The sequence below is a fragment of the Nesoenas mayeri genome (genome assembly GCF_963082525.1).
Source record: "Nesoenas mayeri genome assembly, chromosome: 5".
NCBI classification, from domain to species: Eukaryota; Metazoa; Chordata; class Aves; order Columbiformes; family Columbidae; genus Nesoenas; species Nesoenas mayeri.
Window position 1 is genome coordinate 27,600,855 of NC_137548.1, and position 21,026 is coordinate 27,621,880.

Below are 21,026 nucleotides of genomic sequence, written 5' to 3' on the forward strand. Positions count from 1 at the left end.
TAGGTATGTAAATGTTGACAACTCTTACAATTTTATAACAACTCTCAAATGGTTAAATATTGTCCATATTAAGAACTCCAGCTATTGTAATAAGATTCTTAGCTTAGGGAACTGGATTTTTTAAAATGTCCAAGAAAAGAGACACTGAAAATCGTGAGTTTGAAATGATACAACAGCAGACATCTATTGAAATTCCAATAATTCTCCATTTCATTGATTTCATTATTGTAAACCGATGTCAGGCTTTTAGCAGAAGCTTTGGGCTTTTTTGGCATTACTAATTCGGCCCTCAGCAGCAGAGTTCGCATCGCACCTCGTACCTTTCCCTGGCTGTTGCGGGTCCCTCTGGTGAGGTTGTGCCTGGGACGGGGGAAACCGCGGCCTCTCGAGCCTGTTTCGGGCTTTGCTGTGGGAGCGGCGTGGGCGCGACGTGACCATCGCGGGGAGCGCAGGAGGGACAGAGGTCCCCAGACTATCGCACCGGGCGCAGCGGCGGCTGCTTGTTCGGTGGTGCTGGCAGCGCTGCAGCCCAAGGCGTGGGCAGCGGCGCCGGTGAGAAGCGACTCCGGGCAGCAGCGGGGATGGAGGAGTCGCAGCGCTTTGGGCACCGTGCGGCGGGAGGAGCGGCGGGACAGGGCGCTGCGGCTGCACAGCTGAGCCTGAAGGTTCGGAGTCACTACCTGCATTTTATTTCCTTATTCCCCATCGGGTTGCCCCCTCACCTAACTACACTTCAGTGTCTCAGTATAGCCAGAAGTAGCTGTGTAATGGTGTAACTTTGTATTTTACTTATGAACAGCTGAAGTGCAGTTTCCAGCACCAGTTGCTGTGCCGAGTTGCGCAGAGGATGCTGCAGCGAGGCCATCACTGTCGTGCGCCGATGCCTTGCTCTCCGTCCTCCGGCAGGGACACCCACGAAAGCCCCGGGCGCACACAGCGCCTCCGGTAGCACCCTCCCCTCCCAGGCCTGAGAGGCGGGAAGGAGGGACAGACCCCGTCCGCCCGCCCGCCCCGCCTCGGAGGTGCGCTGGGGAGCGCCGGCCATGACGTCACGCTCGGTTGCCATAGGGACGCCTGGGGTCGCACCTGACGACTGTCGTGAAGCAGCGGGAGGAGAACGAGGGAAGAAGGAAGGGGGAGTCTAGGCCCGGCCCCCCTTCCCGGGCCTGTGGGGAGTTGGCTCCGCGCCGCGCCCCTCCACCCCCGCCGCATCGGAGGCAGGAGGCGGCGGTGGTGGCGCTGCTGTTGTTGCCACTGCTGGCTATGTAGGGGCCCCGGTGCGGGCGGATCCGGAGGCCGCTGTCCGCCTCTGGAGCGCGGCGCCGGGGCCGGGCCCGGCGGGATGTTCTCCAAGAAGCCGCACGGGGACGTGCGGAAATCCACGCAGAAGGTGCTGGACACCCGCAAGGACCCGCTCACCCGCCTCAAGCACCTGCGCGTCCTCATCGGTGAGGCGGCCGGGAGGGAGGGAGCGGGTCAGCGGGGGCCATGGCCCGGGGTCCGTGCGGCTGCCGGCCCGGGTCCCGGCGTGGGAAGGACCGGGAACTTGGCGGGACCGGTTGGGCGCCGGGACGGGAGGCGGGGTCGGGGCTCTGCGCCGGAGACAGACCCCACTCGGCCCCTCCGCGCCCCGGCACGGCGGCAGGAGGGAGGGCCTCGGGGCCGGCAGGCATTCAGCCGGGGGCCGCTGAAGCCGGCGGGCGCAGCGGGGGACGCTTCGCTCCCCGCTGTTGTCCTGAGACACGTACATTTGCACCGCGTTAGACGGTAGGATTCGTTTGGCAACTGTGGATGGAGGCGAAAAGCTGGTGTGCTTCCCCCGTGAATTATTCTCCAGAGCTGTGTAACCACTGTGAAGTAGGTACGCTTGAATAGAAGTGGCTGGTGAGCGCTAGTGGTGCCTGTGACTCTCTCGTCCATTTCCCCTAAGTGCTTACGGTAACCACTTATGTTCGTGTATGTTTTCAAGGTAAGAGTTACAACAGTAAGTGCTCACCAGAGGAGATGTAGATGAGCATTGATACAGCTAGTCTGAAAACACTTTTGGTTTGCCAGTTGGTCGAGGAGGGCATATAAGCACTTAAGTACTGCCGCAGTTCCATGTGAACAGCTGTTTAACCTGACCAGTGAGATACAAATTGGAATTAAGTGGCATAATTGCCTAATGGAAAAAGAACCAAACCAGTGGGGAAAAGAACCAAACCAAAACATAGTTTATCATTCCAAAATATCTGTTAGTTTCATGTGTTTCTAAAAATCTAAGTCATTGTCATCAAGCTGTCCTTGAAAAAATCAGTTTGCTCTGGAATGTCTTTTGGGCCCTTTGGTTCTGCAAACCCGTGTGTTGCTTCTGACAGTTTATCAACACATTTGCAGGGCTGGGTCAAGGGCAATTGCATTCTGTATTTAACGCAGGACACTGAATGGGTTATTTTGAGTTCTGCCCACAGGCTGGGGCTGTGTGTACCTTGTCCTTGACCTCCAAAGCTGGATTTTTTATTTTCAAATGAAAATGGCCATTGTTCTCTTTTTTCTTTTGTATTTGTGTTTGAAGGAACAGGTCTTCCTATATGGCAGCATCTGCTGCTGCATTACTTATTTTCTGAAACATAATAATTGTTTAGACTTTTGAAATGAAGAATAGTTGGGTAGCAAGCTACCCAAGACACTTCAATAGTCAAGTGTATCTCTTGCCCCACTCCAAATGTTACCACTCTTAACTAGCTATGCTGAGCCAGTTGTGGCTTGCTTTGTGTTGATTTATATTTATTTTTAGCTGCTTCATCAGTTGAAACTTAAGAGTGAAAAGCATTATAAAGAAACTAAGTACCCCTCTGAGTTTAGATTTCCTGCCTAAAGTATGTTGAATATTTCTAGTTTTGCTTTAATCTGCAAAACAATCTATAGGATTTTGATCTGATCTGCTCTAGATTTTATATTTCCGTTGCTTGGCTTTATTTATAAGATTTTCCTTCAGCCTTGCTAATACTTGGATGCATTCTGTAAGATACAAGCCGTGAACTCTGTGTCAAGCAGACGTTCTTATCTAATCTAAGGTTTCTGCTAGTAAGCTGGCTGTAGGACAGACTAAATCTGCTGGGGCATGTTTTCATGAGATGGCCATTCCACTTTCCCCCCTGCACATGTGTATGTCTCAACTCTTGAAGCGCAACTCCCACATGTCCTTTCTCCAAGTCTGGGATAACACTATGTGTGACAGTGAAAGTAGGAAAAGGTATAACAGTACTCTTCAGCTTGTCTGTTCTGGATGCATCTACAGGATTTTGTCATTGTGCAGATATTCTTAGGTGCATGAGGTACAAAAACAAAGTCTTTTTGAGGGGCACGTGGACTAGGATATTTATCTACATATTCCTAGTGTAGTGTGAGATAGATATATATATATATATATACACACAGCAGATTATTTGAAGTCTGGCTGCTGCTGTGATCATCTCTTTGTCTTATTCCTTAAATGTCTGTGCTTTCTATACTGTCTTTCAGAGCATAAACACTATGTCCATTCTTTTCTAACTGTTTTGTTGACTGGCCTGCAGGGCCAGATTAAAAGTATGATGTGCCCACATGAGATAGACTGCTACCTGAGGTGGCTTCGAATGCAGGCACCATCCTGCAGCTTGAGCAGCGTAGTGCTGCGTTTTCCTGTTCATATTTTTTCTTCAGTGACAGCTCCCCCAGCATAATAATTGGCATGTTTCCACGTGCTCAGGAGAGCCAAGATAGCTATTGCCAATGGACTTTTCAAGGGGAGAAGGGAGGAAATCTCAGTTCAGCTCTGTTCAGCATCTTTATGAATGAAAAGTGATTTGTCTTGTTTATTGCTCTTAACCCGTGCATATTGGAGACTAAAAGACTGTCCAGAAGAGAATTCTTTGCCATTTCACATCCAGGAGAAAGAGAGAATTTTCTCTTGTTCTTAAATTTTTTTTTCAGTAGGCCTGCAAGGTGTATTGGACCACAGGTTGTTTTTTTTTTTTTTTTGCTGTACTTTTTAGTCTTTGGTTCAGCAACAATAAAATGAAGCATGGCCTTGGATTCATGGTTAGGACTTGAGGGGAGAAAAGGGAGTACTAGTTAATTTTTCCTCTTCTTTTTATCCAGGCATCCAAAGCAGCAGTTCTCCTGTAGGCTAGAATAATGGAATAGTCATGAAAAGAGGCAGAGTGCTTGTGAATTATAGACTGTTCCTTGTCTATTAGCCAAAGAGAGGGAATCTAAAAATTTTAATTATAGTCAAAGGTTGACCGTTGTATGCTACAAGACAATGGTGCAGATCATGCATCATCTAAATTTTTTTAAGATAGTATAATGTTGTTAGTAAAGACAAACAAGAGACTGAACAATTTCAGTGAACCTGTTATGAAGCTATGTGAGTGGACAGCACACAGGCAAGTGACATTTGTTTTTAACGATTAAAAGTATTCTGCATTAGATGGAATTATTTATGTGCCTTTTACAAGATAACTTAGAATGCAGTGAGTTGTATCACTTCAGGAAAATTTATTTTGTCATTGGTGACAACTCAGTTTGAATATAGTGAAAAATGCAAGTTAGTCTGACTCCATAAGGGATGTAGAAAATGTTGTGACTTTGTAGAACAGTGGTGTACCATTACACCAAATATCATTGCAGCTTTAGTAGTCTTGTTGCTATAGTCAGCATGTAGAAGATTTAGAGATGGGAATGACTTAAATCAGAGTAAAACTGTAATGTGAAAAGACACTGAAAGCTTTGTAATCCCTTTCTGTAGGAGCAGATAGTGAAAAATACGTAAACATATATGAAAATAAACTAGGAAAAAGTGTTTATTAAGACCTATTAAATTTGAAGTTACAATAACAGACTTTTGGTTTGGGAAGCTCCTGAGTGCTAGACTAATTGTCAGTTACAGGCAAATAGAGGGAAATGCATTTGTATTTTTTTTACTAGAACTCTTTTGCAGATAACCACTCTGCCAGTTCTCTCCAGTGTCTGGCCTCTGGCTGGTTCTCTGCCTTGCTTCCATATATAGATCTGTTCAGCCTTTTTTTGCAATTCAGGTGCCAAGGAAAATTCAGTGAAATTCAGGTGACTAATTCAGAATTGATTAAATTATTTGTTAAAGCAAATGTAATATGTGCCTGATTTATGCGTCTCACAGGCATAAGGGTTTTTTAGTAGAGATTAAAGATTTTAGGAGACCTTTGAGCAGTAACAAATATTATTACTAAGAAATGCTAAGAAAAATTTGGAAAGAGTTTGAAGTCTATATCCTGGGACATACCAGTCTGTGAGTGAAGGTAATCTGATTTTCATTGTTTCCTGCTGAAGGATTTTTCTTGAAACAGCTGGAACTATCTGCTTCAAGAGATCTGGTTCTTTTGAGGTGTATCAGTTTCTTCCTGTAGGGAGCTGTTTCCTCCTCCTCCCCCTGCCCTGCACTTTTTTTTTGGTCCTTGCTTCTTGCTTCTGAGAAGTACGTTTAAGTCTCATACAGTTCCCTAATACTATCTTGATCTGTATGTGATTTTTTTTTTTTAATCAAACTGTTCTTCTTACTTGTTTCTGTATGCTGGAAAGGCCATGCTTGATTTGGCCTTTTGTTATAACAATGCTTTGAGAACTCTATAATTAATTAAGGCAGCTAGATGTGACCCTTTCATAGCATCATACCATAACAATTTTAACTACTTGTTTTGTTCTAGTTTTGTTATCAAATAATGTTGTTACTACATGTTGCATTTGTAGTGTCAATCAGAATTTTAAAATATACATATTTTTAAAAAAAGCTAAAGCCTATAAATATTTGATGATTTCTGTGTAATGTTGCTATGTGCAAGCAAGTAAAATAAATATACTTGGTTTAAGATCTACTTTTAGGGCTGAATTCTTAAGATTTTTTTTTTCCTTTATTTTTTTCCCTCCTCTTCATTTTTTTTTGTGGAGCAGGAGTTTACAGGCCTGTAATCTGTTAATCCAGAGTAAAGGGAAAAGGAATATATTGCTTCTCATGAACTATTTTATTTGCATCTCTTATCTTAAAAGTACACTGCTTATATCTCTGGAACCATGGAGGGAATGCTTGTAAAATGCAGTACTCAAGAGAACAGAGCATTTGAAGTGTAGAGTCATTTTGTTATTATTTTGTTATTCTTGGTGGCTGGTTAGTGCTTGACATCTCATGTAAGCAATTGCTGAAAAGTGAGGCTGTACTGGACAGAATGAAAGGGTCTGCATTGGCCATCTATTCTGATATATTGTTTAATAATAAACAATATACTTAAACAGAGATTGCATTTGTCTAAAGGGATTTTAATTTAAGAAGTCTGTTTGACTGGCAGTAAGCCCTAATGCTTCAGCTGGATGGTATTCATTTGTGTTGCACATTGTCAGCATCACTCATCATAATATCACTTATATACGATAATAAATGAAAAACATCTTATGGTTGCTAAAGTGGGAGGCGAGTGAGAAGCTACAGCAAAACTAGCTGCCTGGAATTTTCTTTGGAGATAACTGTTCCAGAAGTTTCTGTGGATGTGCAAAGCTGTATTATTTTTGGCAGGAGTTGTAGATTCTTTTTTTTTTTTTTTCCTTTCCTGGTGATTCTAACTGCAGAGGATGTGTCACTGCTGTAAGTCATGGATTTGGCTGCGGGTTGAGTGCAGTTTAAGCAGTTAGACTTGATGTTCTGTCAGTCTAGACTTAACCCTGAATACCTTCTGTTTTGGGCAGGAGGAAACGGGGAAGAATTGCTTTGCTTCAGGATTTTGGCTGAGGTGACGCAGGAGGTGCAGAGGGCAGCAGTGGCCGGTGCTGTGGGCTGGGCAGGGTCCGGGCTCGCATTGAGCCCCTAGCTGGACGGGGGGCAGCTCTGGCCCCTGCCATACAAAGGAAAGGTCTGCGTGGGTTCAGCTTATGGCAGTTTGGAATGAAAATAAATACATTACTACAAAGTGTTTGAAGTTGCTTAAATAAAATCTTAAGTTCTGGAACATGCATGAGTTGTTATGGAAGCGTTTCTTAAAAGTTTATTAGTGTAGCTCTTCTGGAGTCTGCAAAGCAACCTGGAAGAATTAGCTTGAAGAGCTGTCAGCTGCTTCGGCTCATTCCCATAGAGCACCTGAGTTGAAATTTCCAGCAGTTGATGTGTAGAAGATGTTCATTGATGCTGTTAACCTCCTTATTCATTAGTGTTGTGGGTTGGTTTTGGTTTTGTTTTTTTCCTTTGTGTATTTGTGTGTAAAAGATGTTGGTGATCAGGAGTTTAGGCTTGTCTGATGTGAAATAGAAGTCCATTAAAAGATTTCTTGAAGTGTGTTTCTTTTTTTAAGTACCAAAAACCTCAATAATATTTTCTTTGACAAAATTACCTTTTTTACAAAAATGAATTGCTTTTGTTAAATAGCTGTTAGTGATCTGAAACAGTAAGGGCTAATGTGAAGCCCTTGTTTAATAGATTTGCATTTGTAGCTCACTCTTTGAAACGCTGGTGGTTTGTTATCAAGTCTGTTTCACTTCGATGGTCTGTTAACTATGCCAGAGCCACCAGTTGGTTGTGGAGGTTTTCCACTTGACCTTTCTAAACTACATACTTTACTATTAGAGAGATTGTCCATATGTAACTGAATCTCTGTACTGTTTTGCTTTAAAGCAGCCATTGCATTTTTCAGCTTGGAGAATTAAGAATGAGTAAGTTCTGTTGGCCATTTTGATTGTATGTTAACTGAAACTGAGCTTGTTTAGAAACCTCTGGCTTTCGAACGGCACCAGTTTGTTGTGAGAATGGGTACTGAACACTTGACTCTATAGTGGGCCCCTGCTTCACAGAAATGGAACTAGAAGTCTGGCTGTCTTCCAGGCCATTGTTTGCTGCAGTTGTCACTGATACTTTATTTTTGGGTGAGGATGAGGGAAAGTGACTTAAAAGCCAGTAAGTCTCAGAATGCGACAGGATAATGTTTTGTGGTTTGGTGTTTTGTTTTGTTTTTTATACTATGTGCTGTAACAATTTTATGTATAAACATACTATTCTGAAACACTTAAAATCAAATGTGAAAGTAACCACAACTTGATCTGTAATGATGTGGACTGTTCTGTTAAATGCTATGGTAAATTTCTGCGATGCTTTGTGTCAACTGGTGAATGTTAATGTTCTCTTCAGAAAAGTTAATATATATCTAAGATCTGTTTGGGGGTTCTTGTTGTTCTGTTCTGGGTGTTCTAGTTTTAAGTTCAATATTTTGATAATTTACTTTTAAAGTTCTGGCCTGTGCAGAAAGTACAACTTTAGATGCTTTATAATATTTTATTTTCATCCAGCAGGCAATCACCTAAATGGTACAGATGCATTTCCCATGCTAAATCAACTCATTTATAAATATGTAACAGATGTTGTGGATTCGTTTATGATAATTTATAGGGTAATATGTAGAAAACAAAATAAACAGGGATGACAAACTGTATATAATATGTTAAAGCCCACTAAGATCCTCTTCCTACAGATGATAGGGGTGTTTTACGTGTAAACTTGTGAGCTTTGCAGAATCTGGCTTAGGTGATCCCTTACAAGTTTAAATATACAGTAAAAAACCTGTGGTGCTTTTTCTGGTTCATGTTTTACATCTGACAAAGTCATTTTTAAGCTCTTTGAGGTGGCACTGTAGCACTGTAATTCTAAGTATGATATGCAGTTCTAATAGTATCCTCCTTCCAATGTGAAGTACTGAAGGGTTACATTTTTATTGAAACACTTTTGTGCACGCAAATTATTCTTGGTTAAGAAGGGATGTGCTGGTAAATAAACCATAATAAAAGCTTTGGAGCAAATGGGTATACTCTTAGGCAGAGTTCTGTAGCAGAATAAATTTTCTGCAAGAAAATTTTGACCTAGAATTTTCCCTTCCTAAAATGTTCACTGTGGGCACTTAAGTTTTGAACATATTACTGAGATGCTTGGAAAGACTGTAACCTTCCAGAAACTTTTGAACCATTAACCTTCAAAAGAGTTGGCCTTTTGAAAATAGATGAAAATAAGTTTGTAAGAAAAGGATTGGCCCGTTGAAAATATAGGAAATTAAGTTCCTAAAAGTACAGTCACATGTAAGCACAGAAGTTGGTAGGAGAGGTAGAGGGTTTTTTTTTTGTTTGATTGGTGTGATTTTTTTTGTTGTTTGTTTGATTGTTTTTCTTTGCCACAGCTCCAGTCTATAAGGAGGGGAATAGTAAGAACTTCAACATTTCAGTGGGTTGAATGGAAATATGAATTCCAGTTGCTCTGATATTTGAATGCTTGTGTAAAGAGGGTCATACAAATAGCTCCAATAACTGTAATAGTCTTCCATTTTTAGTTCAGTTCTCTGTTTCATGCATCAAAATAGAACAGAAATCTGTAAGCTGAATACAACTTCTAAAAGTTAAATCAAAAAAGGTAACTTACCTTCTTAATGATGAACCTATTAAAAACTAAAGCTACTTTTAGAAAAGTCTTAGGGGAGGAAGAAAAGGACAGAGAAGCGGTATAATGTCTCTTTGTGCTTAAGTGAAACTTTTTCAAAACAAACGAAACAAAAAAAACTAAACACATAAAAACCCACCACTGAACACCCAGAGTTAATTTTTAAGCTACAGAAAATTATAAAGGAAAAATCAGTAGCCAATAATCCACATTTCTTGCCCATGTGATACATGAAGAGAACTGCATTTTCTTGACAAACAGCTTCCATAAATAATGCTGGAAATCTGGATTTTAGTTTACTGGAACTATACTTTGTACAGTAGACGCTTTAGTTTTTACGTTGGTGGAATACAGTAATGTCCCATTTTTCCCTTTCCCATTCTGAGAAACTCTTAACATTTATATGGTGCCAGATCTATTTCTGAGTCCCTCCCTCTTCCCAGTCTGGGCATAAGTACCAAGAGCACAAGCAATACATTAGTTTGTGTTAGTTACATGAATCCGTGGTAGGAGAATACAAAGTTCTTTTGTTTAAAAATAAGTAAATAAATGCACTGTAAGTTAGGGGGGGGAAAGCCTGTTTCTGTGTAATCCCACTTCATGTAACAACAAGGCTATGTCTCCCTACTTAAAAAGGCACAAAAGATTAAATAGCCAAAGCAAACAAGCAACTCCCTGCAAATTCTCAGTTCAAGGTTGTGTGCAAAGCACATGCAGATGCTCCTTGTAGAGGAAATGATTTTTACCTCTCTGTGAAGCATTCATGCTACTTTGAGAGAGCATAGAGGATAGAGAATGACCTTGTGATGGAGAAAATGGCTTAAGATGAGACAGCTGAAGAGTTGTATCTTTGGTTGATTACAAAGATAAAAGTGAACGGAATGTTTTAGAGATGTTTTCATTGGGGGGGTGGGGGGGTGGTGGGGGTGGGAAATCAGATCCTTAATTAATGAAGAAAGCCATAACAGCAGCATATAGGTGGAAGTTTTGATGTTAAAGTAATCAAGGAGAGCAATAATCTCTCCATGCTTGTATTAGTCATGTGGATTGTGTTCAGCATGGAGGTAGCTGTGACATGGAATGATGTAGGCAGGTGGCCAGACTAGATGATTTCCAGATCAAACTCTTCTAAGGTCTACATTATTATGTCCATGCTGTATCTACTTCCCCCCACTCCTTCTGGGTGGCAAACCGATCAGATAGGCACATGTGCTTTCCCTGCTTTAGAAGCAAAGCTGTTTTTCAACATTAACAGAAATAGCTTGTGGGTGTTTTAAAAAAGTAATTATTTTAATGTAATGCCAGGACAAAACTCCCATTAAATAAGATGTATTTTTATTTTCTTCCATCTTAAGTGAGAATTTGTTGCAAGATTCGGGTGTTGTTAACTGCTTGGTTTGAATTCCAAAAACTTGCTTTTGATTGTGCTGTCAAGTGTGATCTTAGGAAGAAATCAGTGTGAAATGCATTTGCTAGAAAAGTTGCAAAGCCAAGAAATTTTTTACTTTCATCCTGCACTTCCAAGCTATATTTGTATTCTGAAGGTATGCTCTTAGTGTTAATTGGCTGTTAATGGTAGTAATATAGGTCTACCAATTCTCCTCTGAGTCCTGAGGTGATCTGCACCACAGTGTTCTTAAAAAATAAATACAAAGTAAGTACGATAATAGTAATAATAATGATAACGAAAACAACAAAAAAGGACCATCTTCTGAAATCTTCCCCCCAAACAGAACTTGATAATGGCAGGACCTCTTACCACAGCACCAGGTATATGCAAGTGTCATACAGTAATTATGTGGAAAAATGAGAATCAGTGTCCAGCTGGTGATGTAGGCAAGCCTTTAGATTGTCACCTAAAGGATCTAGGAGTAGTGTCTTCAAAAATTACAGACTGTTGAGTTAAGATTGAGTCTTTAAAGAATACATTTGGGATTTTGAGGGGGGTTTGCTTTTTTTTTTTTAAATTCTTTGTCTGCTTCAGAGTTGACCTGTGACTGGGGAAAGGAGGACCTATTTCAGGAAACAAAACATTAACTGTGCCTGCAAAAATGCAATGTTCCGCTGAGTTGATTGGCAGAGACACTGTTTAACTGCTTCTGATCCCTGTAGTATTTGAAACTAACATTTTTTGCTCCTTCACAGCAAGCGAACTGTTACGTTGCTTTCTATGTTCAATTCCCAAATAGCAGTTAAATGTATGGACTAAAATATTATCTTCTGCCACCTTCCTTTCTCCCGAAAGTCTCAATCTGTGCTTTCTTCCTTCGTTTAATCCTCCTATCTCAAACCCCTTTGATTTGTTTCCTGGTCTGTTTTCATGTCCGTAGTCTAGATCTCACTTAGGGTTCTGCCCCGTGTGTGGAAGTGGATGTGATGGTTGTGCCTATGCTTTAGTTATAGCTCTGTTGCTTGTGCGCTTGCCCTGACTGTCTGAAAATCGTGGTCTAGTTTGTTTAAAGTGTAATTGTTTTTTTTGTTGTCCTTACTTTAATATGTCATACTCTGGACTCCGGCAGTTCAGCTGCTGATATGTAAGTGGTGAAGCAGTTTCTGCAAAACTGGAGATTGGGTAGTTCTGTAGGTGGTCAGGCACACACTTGCCACTCTGGACCACAAAGTTTATTGTTGGCTAGGCTGCCTTGCTTGAAGAATTATCTTAGCTGTTAATACAGCACTGTCTTCTCCAAGAGCACTCTGGCTCCATTGTACTGGTTATGCAAGATGGCAGAATTCTGTGATAACTGCAAAAACTGAACATGTATTGGAAACTTTTATAGCAAGATTAGTGAGAAAACTGGCAGTCTTCCAGAGCTACATAATAGCATTGAAAACTGTGCTGTGCTTTTGGCCATCCTTTCAATTGATCTTTTCTTTGCTTTTTACTATAGCAATTGTAGATGATCAAGATTGATGTCATTCTAAAAAGGGTTAAAAAACTATGATCCAATAAAGAATTAGAAGTGGACTTAGAAATATCTTTGGTGGAAGATGGTGCCTCAGTGTATATAGCTGGTGAAGGGTATAGAAGTTCTGTTTGCCTCAGTTTTTTTTTTTTGTTGTTGGTTTGTTTCTCATCAATATTCTGAAAGGTGAGGGTTTTGCCTTTTAAAATACTGTCTCCCTGTTCTTCTGTGCTTCCATAGTATTGTTCTGTCCATGTAGGTTCTCTAGTCTTTTGTAATTAAGTAACAAGACAGGGAGCTTCTTTTGGTTCAGCATGTGCTAAGGCTTCAAAGAATTGATTGTTTAAAACAATCAATTTAAAATTAATCTAGATAAATAATAGTTTATTTCTTTAACCGAAGATTTGTATAAACCATTGTCACGGAGGCACCCCGAGGTTAGTTTAAGGGACAACAGGGTCCAAAACAACTTTTATTAAACCGGTGAGAAACAGGGCTTTAGCACTCCAAAAGTGACTTAAATACAGGTTCGGCTATCAGTTGAGGAAAATTAAGGGGCAGCAACTAATACAACAGGCGGTCCACAGAGTGCATGCACATGGCTTCACACAAACAATGCTGGAGCCGTCTCTGAGTCCGGGAAAAGTACACACTTGCCTGAACACGGTGTGGGATTATTTTTAAAAAGATACACATACTCGTAGTGAGTATGGAAAGTTAGTACACTCGTGATTCTGCAAGGCTAAATTTATAATACACTCGCAATCCTGCAAGGGTTAATTTACTTACACGTGCTTATGTGGAAGCACGGGAGGAAAATACACTCGCGATTGTGCAAGGAGATAATTTATACACGTGCTTGTATTAAGCACGGAAAGTACGCGTGCAAATGTGCACGGAAAGTTACACGTGCTTATGTGGAAGCATGGGAGGAAAATACACCCACGATTATGGGAGGATTAGTTTAAACACGTGCTCATATTGAGCACGGAAAGTTACACGTGCATATGTGCATGGAAAATATAAATATACTCACAATCCGGCGAGGAAATAATTTTACTCACACCCGTGGCGGCAAGACAAGCGGAGTCTCCATCCCGGGGGGGTGCTCTCGGCGGCAGCATCTCGCTCGTGCTCCGAGAGACCCGCGACAATGGGCGGAGTCTCGATGAGAGTCCCATTTTTTATAGGCTGATCAGATCTGACTGTAGGCATTCAAGAAGGTTCTCTGCACCCACACACTGGCTGTGGGTGCCCCTGAAGCCTCCAAACATCCCCCACACTGGCCGCAGGTGCCCAGCGGCTCACTGGCGCCTCAGCACTCCCTTCTCCTAATGGCCCTGGCCAGGGTGCTCTGGGGCCAAACAAAAGAAGCTGTTAGCCTCAAACAGCAGAGAGAGGGAGATGTGCCTATTCCTTCCATACTGAAGGAGGGAGGGGGAGAGAGGGGGGTTTGCATCCTGCCACAACCATCTAGAGGGTTGTGTACAGAAAATCTGGAAGCCTTCCTGGGGTACACAACAAAGCACATCCCCCTCCACTCACAATGATGTTCCTATCTCGGGATACCCCTGAGGTCCCAGCTTCTGACCTCCAGAGACCACGTAATCTGAGGAGTATGGGGGACTGGGAAAGGAAGGTGCATGTTGGAGCTTGGAGGGAGCAAGGAGGCAACAGTGGGAATTCAGTGCTTCTGTTTGCTTCTTCCCAGTTTCTCTGCAGAGCAGAGGTGGTCCTCACTTATCATCCTGCTCCCACTTTCTTAGCTATGTCTTGTAATTACAGTTGGGGGCAGCGATGGTCTTTCTGTTGTAGAGTTTGGGCAGCATCATTAGCTTTATTTCTATTAAATTAACAAAGCAACATTAATCTGTACAATGCTAGTCCTGATGGAATTCTGTTTCATGGCTGGGGTTTGCAGGTATTACTGTCATGCAAACATTGAGTGTGCAGGAAGATGCTGTTTTGTGTTTTAAAATTCACTAGGCATTTGTGGCGTGCTATATTGAATTTTCTTAGCTTCAGTTTAAAAGAAAGAAAACTTCAAGAACTTCTTTAAAATAGTTTTTCTTTTAAATATCTTAAGTTCTTACTACTGGATAATGGTATGCAGTGGTTGACTCTGAGTATTTAAAAAAAAATAAAACCAGTGTTCTGTTTTATTTTTCAGAGAATGCAGAATCAATTGATCTCAAACAGTTTTTCGACGTACATTTTTCACATATATATTATGTGTTCTTTGAAAACTTCGTGACTATTGAAGTAGGTCTTAAACAAAAAGGTGAGTATTTCAGATAGAACGCTTTTTGGTTTGGCACTTCTGTTTTTGTTATAAAATAAAGCAGAGTGTTAGAAATAAAGCAGGGTGTCTGTGGTCACATATGGCAGCATTAGCTGTGCAGAAATAAATATAAGCATGAACTTTGCAAATAAAGGTGGAGCAATAGGAGGTGCATGCAGTGGAGGTGAGCAAGGAGTGTTTATTCTCTGACTGGTTTTGCACTTTGCAAAGTGAGGATTCTTAAGGTATTATATATACTTTTTGTGTTCTGCAGAATTATTCCAAGTTTTGATGTAACAAGGTATTATGTAGCTTAATCTCTACCAGCTGTTGGTGCCATGATAGAAATTTATCAAACTATAACTGTTATAAAACCTTACTATGAAATATACTTTTTAAAAAAAAATTGCAGAAGGAATGCAAAATTATGGTTGTAGAAATGCATGTTTTTGTTTTATGCATCTAAGGTTCTTTGTCAATGTCCTTTACATTTTGTTTTGTTAATGAAAGTGTATCTTCTGTTTTGTTTTGTTTTGTTTTTTAATTACATCTAGGTCACAAGTCTCAGAGAGAAGAATTAGATTCTATTCTTTTTATTTTTGAGGTAAGATAACCTGAATGTTCTCGTATGAGTTTTTTGCTTTGAATTAAGTCTTGTTAAATAATAGTACAGCTAATCTACAGTTGCCTGGAAATATGCTTTGCACTTAACTGCATTCTTTCTTCTTTTGCATAGAGTTGAATATATGTGCTTTGTATGAAAAGAAAAAGAATTTTACTTGCAGTTTTGCAGGAAGATGTCCTAAGTGGAAAAAGATGTTTTCTGCGTGTGCAGATAGTTGATTACTTTTTGGTGGTGGTCTTGCCCACTCCCGTTCACATTTTGAAATTCTTATAGATGTGATTTCTGATTTAGTCATGATGGTTTTTTACCTTTTGATTGCATGTTATCTTTGATTTTTCTCGTAATAGGTGACTACTGCATAATAAGTTTTTATAGATCCCTTTTATTATTTTTTTAAGATTTATTATTTGAAAGTAACATCTTGCCATATCCTTACCAAAAGCGTATCTTGACTTAATTGAGTTGGAAACTAATTCAGTGAAATCAGAACATTTCTGATCAGAGACCATCGTTCAGAAATAGCTCAGAATGTCAAGTTTTTGTCTTTCCTTTTTGATGGAGTGTTCTAATTGTAGAACAATGATTGTGGTTTTTAAATATCTGTAAAATTCAAAGTTGATGAATGCTTATCACATGGTTGAATATAAATTCAATATTTTACTTTTTTTTTTTAAGTGAGATACATTGGTGTTTAAAACTGTAGGGTTAGCTGTTAAAAGGAGAATGAATATGATGAGAGCTAGTTCATTTGTTCACTAGTTCCTACATAAAGGTATGTTAGGTCACCTTGGAAGCTGCAGCACAGGCTGCTGGAGGGCTACGCCCAGAAATTCATTTGAGAAATCAAGTTACTTACAAGTTGCTAAGGCCTCTAGCATAGATGTTGAAGTGCTACATAATGCATTAACTGTCTCTGTCACTAACTGTGCTTTGTTTCTTACTATCCTCAAATCTGGCTGGAGAGGTGTTAGACCATTATTGCCCCAAGTCTTTTGCTGTAGCTCACTACCTCTCTGCTGAGAAGGCTGAAGCAAACATTTGCTTGTGCCATAGAGGCAAGTTGACAGCTGAGGATCCTAGCTTAAGCTATTAGAAAGGTGGAATAACCTAATACAACCTGTTTTGAACCAGAGCAACTGAGACACATACTCATCCTATTCAGCTCCTTGTGCTATAAGCAGTAACCTCCAGCAGAGAAGCAGTGGCACTGGATAAACTGCAAGAACACCTGAAGTCTCCAATGCAGGACTTGCCGGACAGTTTGTCAGAGTATGGGGGCTTCTTAGCTTTTGGAATGGGATTATTTTGAAAAGACCGTAATGCTTTCAAGGAAAGCAATGTGGAAATTTTCTAAGTTAACCCTTCAGCCTCTGATCTGTGGCCTTTGTGACAGTGCTCTTTGGTCTTTGAGAGTGGTATCTGCAACATAGATCCTTGGGTTCTGTTTTTTGTAGAAAATTTTGCAGCTCCTTCCAGAAAGGATTCATCAGAGATGGCAATTTCATAGTATTGGTAAGCTGATTTTTTCTTTTTCTTTTTTTTTTTTCTTTAATTAGTAGCTACTAGTAGTTTGTGCTACTCATTTCCTTAACCTTTAAGTGGCATAACAGGGATTATGGTCTTTTAACACTTTTTTTTTTTTTTTCCTGATTTCTTCTCTCTTAGTAATAAATTTCAACATTGGGGTGAGGTCTGTATTTGTAAATGGGGAATGCTGATACTATGCACATTAATGACTTGAGAATCATTTACTTTTAATGTACACACCTGAAAAAGTCCTTGGGGGAAGATGTTATAGGTTGTGAGGAAGCTATGAAAGGTGATCTTTTTTTTTCCTTCTGGCATTGAGAGAGTTGCCTGAGGATATCAAGTTCACCAATATTAAATTGGAGATTGCCAAGGACTTGTTTAAAAGTTGTTATCAAGTCTGACCGAGAACTCTGACATCTTACTTAAAAGAACAAATGAACAAACAAACAAACAAATATACCTTTTTTTTTTTTCCTTTTTTTTAGGGTTGATTTTAAAGAAGCTTCTTCATACTGGAAATTCATTAAAGGTATTGGGAAGAGTTGCATACTACTTTTTTCTAAAATACTTAAAAATACAAATAAGAACATAAGGTTTTGTTTTTTTTTTTTTTTAATGGTAAAAGCACAGGAATGAGAACAAGATTCATGACTTGTGTGTTATGAAAGAGTGACTTCCTGTCATCAGCTTTACCTGGCTAGAGCTACTTGCAATAGTAATAGGTTTACATAGAGTAGCCAAGTTAATAATATGTACAAATGGTTTGAAGGATTTTGCATTAAAGCAGAAGTAAGCCTTTACCATTCATTGTTAGGGGCAAGGAAATCGGTTTTGGGACTCAGGCTGTGGTTCTGGGGCTGTCTTGGAAGTGGAAGATAATCTGCGCCAAAGAGACCTGTCAGTGGGTAGTGTGATAACAGTTGACCACGGGACAGACGCCACAGGTCGTTTTTGTACTGCAGCAAACACCCATGCCACTCCTCTGTAAATGACCTGAAGGCTTTGCTGGTGCTGAAGTTTGCCCATGTGAGAGCCAGGAGGGGACTGCTCTTGGATTCCATGGCTTTTCTTGAAGAAGGAATGGAAAAGGGTAGAGCAGATCTTTCTACTGCAAAAAGCTCACTCTGTTATAATTCATGAATACATTTAGAAATTTTATTATAGTCTTTGTATTTTCTGAAAAAATTCACGGGATGTCTTGCAATGCTGCAGTCAGGCAGGTGACTAGATGCATGTTGGTTTTCTTCCTCCTCCTTCAGAGAAAACCCTGTGACAAAGATTCTGTGAGGCAAACAGCAGGGAAAGTGCTGGGGTTGTCCTTGCATTTCAGCAGGAGCAGCAGATGTGCTAGCCTGGTTCTGCTGGTTGCTGGTGGTCGTGCTGTCGGTCTGTTCTCATCTGTTCTACCACTCCCCTTCTCCTTCTTCCTCCAGGACAAGTGGAAATGCTTTTGTATGTTCTGGGACAAGTTAATTTGCTCATCTTTTTAGCTTGTTTTTGTTTTTTCTTTAAGATACGGCGAGAGGGTGTGCGTCTCTTTCTTTTGTGGCTGCAAGCTCTTCAAAATAACTGTAGTAAAGAACAATTATGGATGTTTTCTTGCTTGATTCCTGGATTTTCATCACCACAGTCCGAGTATGGCCCCCGAACACTAGATAATCTCATTAACCCTCCACTTAATGTTCAAGAAAGTAAGTAATTTGGTAATATTGCTCGATTCTCCACATAATTCACCTCTCAGCCCAGAACAGGCATGTTGAAGTAACAAAGAACTAACATACGTATGTATTCAGGGAGATTATGGAGCTGGTAATATGTTTCTTGGCAGTTTATCAAGTGATCTTCCAATAGTAACTTTGTCTTTTTCTGTTGTTTTTTGGGTTGGATTGATTTGTTTTGGAGACTTTGGTTTGGTTTTTGTTTGTTTGTTGTTGTGTTTTGTTTTGTTTTGTTTTAATAATATGGCTATAGTATCTTAACATAGAGGATGAAAATAAACTGACAAATTTTATATAATTCTTCTTGAGAACTACAAGCAGAGCAGGTGCTGCATCTACTGCAAGCAGGCAGATTCTGCTTGTGTTTAGCACTTGCACTGGCTTTGGCCATACTGTAGGGAGCAAGCTACACAAAGCAGTTTCTGGTGTGGCCGTCAAGGGAATGAGTAGTTGTTAAGGCATTGCATAAAGCCAAATGGTTGATCTTCCTGCTCTGTCTATGTATGACCAAGAAATTAAAGCTGTGGTATTAATGTGGCTCAGAATCTTCCAAAAGAGTTGGACCTGTAGATTGCAAAACCTGGGGTCAGAAAGGCCAGCATCAGTGGAAGGGATTAAGCATTCTGAGATAATCTTTTTACACTTTATAGATATTGTTTTTTAAATGTGGAGATCATTATCTTGACTCTATTGATTAGTGTGAGGATGATTTTTCTCTTAAGATGATTCTTGTGACAGTTTTTCGTTTGACTGTTCACTCTACCAGTCAACATCAGATGCTGGTTACTTTGGGGAGCCTTTTGCCTCCTAACTCAAACTATTCCTGTTAGGATTTTAAACTCATTTATCAACAAATTTCAATTGGTTGGGGTCATAAATGCAAGCTGTGCATTCACATAAATGTGAATAAGCAGCTAACCACTTTTCCCTCTGAACAGTGCTGTTGCCTCTTTTCCACCTTCACCCAGTGTTTTAGAGCTGACACAAACATTGCTTTTAGAAGCAAGCAGTGTCTCCTTGACAAATTCCGTGGCAGGATAGCTCTGCTGATAAGTTTGATACAAACTTTAAGCCCTGTTTTGGAGTTACCTTGTGTTATATCTCTACATCAGGAAAAGAGGAACAAATCTAAAGGGGATGTAGACAGCATAGAAATGACGAATACCGTAAGTGAAATGCAAACATCTAACTAGAAAAAGAGAAAAATAAACTGAAGTAGCTTCATTGTAGAGGCAAAGGAAGGATAGCGGTAGTAAAACTTAACGCAAATGTAACTTATCAACTGCTAAATGAAGGAAATTGTGAGAGATGTAAATAAAGATTTGGCATTTGTGCAATTCAAGTTTTACACTGTTGCTTGCATAAATTCCAAAAGAAATTGATTACGCCTGTTTGAAAAATTGCATCTTGGCAGGTAGATTCCCAAGGTACGTAGGGAGAAATTAGTTATTATCTGCTGTGTTTTTCTGTATGTAAGAAATTAGTTCTATGGTGGTTTATTAGCTAAAATTTCCTAATTTTCATTAATCTTTGGATGGATTGTTCTGCCCATAACTGTCTCTGCTTACTTCATTACATTTCTACTTTCATAATTTGGTAGGTATTTATGCATTAGAAGAAATGGTCTAAATATTAGTTGTACTTCTTTTTTTCTTTTTTTCTTAAATAGCTCAAGTGACTATAGAGGAAATCACTCCACTTGTTCCTCCACAATCAGGAGATAAAGGACAAGAAGATTTAACAAGCTATTTCTTAGAAGCACTTTTGAAATACATAGTAATTCAGGTATGTTCTATAGTTTTCAAGCAAACAAGTACCAAGCAACTAACATCTGTTTGTCCATTACAAAAGACATTTACCAGTAGCACTGCAAATGTATATTAAAATGTTTTAAACATTCCTCCCCCTTGCTTCTTGCTCAAGTGTCCTTCATAAAACTCAAATTCTCCTAGAAAAATCTTCACTTGTCTTCATTGTGAAGATTCATAATTCTTTTACCACAGAGTATCATATCAAATTGCAACACAGATGGGAAAAAAAGAGAAACTTGGCAGTCACTGCCAGCAATGCTGATTCCAGCTTCCTTATGATTTCCATGTCCCCTTCCCACCCTGTTGCCTTCAACCAGTGGAGGGATCAACTGGGCTTGCTCTTACCATGTGGTCTTTGTGGTCAGGGGCTTTGCTTTTCAAACTAAGGGGAAACTTCTAACTGAAAGCATTGATTACTTTTAATGAGTCCTAGACTTTTGCTGGCTTTTTTCCTAGGTTTATACTTGGGCTAGCTGACAAAACCAACAGAAATAGGATGTCAGACTCAATGGTTTGTAAGACTGGGGCTGCTAGTGTCTGTGCTTAAGGTCGTATTTTTCCTCCAGCTACCTTTCTGGAATTTCTGCTGTTTCAGTAGATTAACCATACATCCTCTCAGTTCTTTAATGGAAACACTCTAAGCTACTGAAAAGCCCTTGGTGTTTAGAGTGTGAGAGTGTGAGACCGAGATTTTGGCT

At 40.1% G+C, this 21,026-nt stretch overlaps 1 protein-coding gene across 4 annotated transcripts in view; it reads left to right on the forward strand.

Moving 5' to 3' along the window:
* Positions 1-1,112: 1,112 nt before the first annotated feature.
* Positions 1,113-21,026, forward strand: part of RALGAPA1 (Ral GTPase activating protein catalytic subunit alpha 1) — a 139,510-nt gene continuing 119,596 nt past the window's right edge. For all 4 annotated transcript variants that reach the window (XM_080344697.1, XM_080344698.1, XM_080344699.1 and 1 more), the window contains exons 1-7: positions 1,113-1,448; positions 14,534-14,644; positions 15,199-15,248; positions 16,724-16,781; positions 17,285-17,328; positions 18,313-18,490; positions 20,187-20,302. In XM_080344697.1, the coding sequence (XP_080200823.1) occupies positions 1,343-1,448; positions 14,534-14,644; positions 15,199-15,248; positions 16,724-16,781; positions 17,285-17,328; positions 18,313-18,490; positions 20,187-20,302 (663 nt within the window). In that variant the 5' untranslated portion in view covers positions 1,113-1,342. The remainder of the gene's footprint in view (positions 1,449-14,533; positions 14,645-15,198; positions 15,249-16,723; positions 16,782-17,284; positions 17,329-18,312; positions 18,491-20,186; positions 20,303-21,026) is intronic.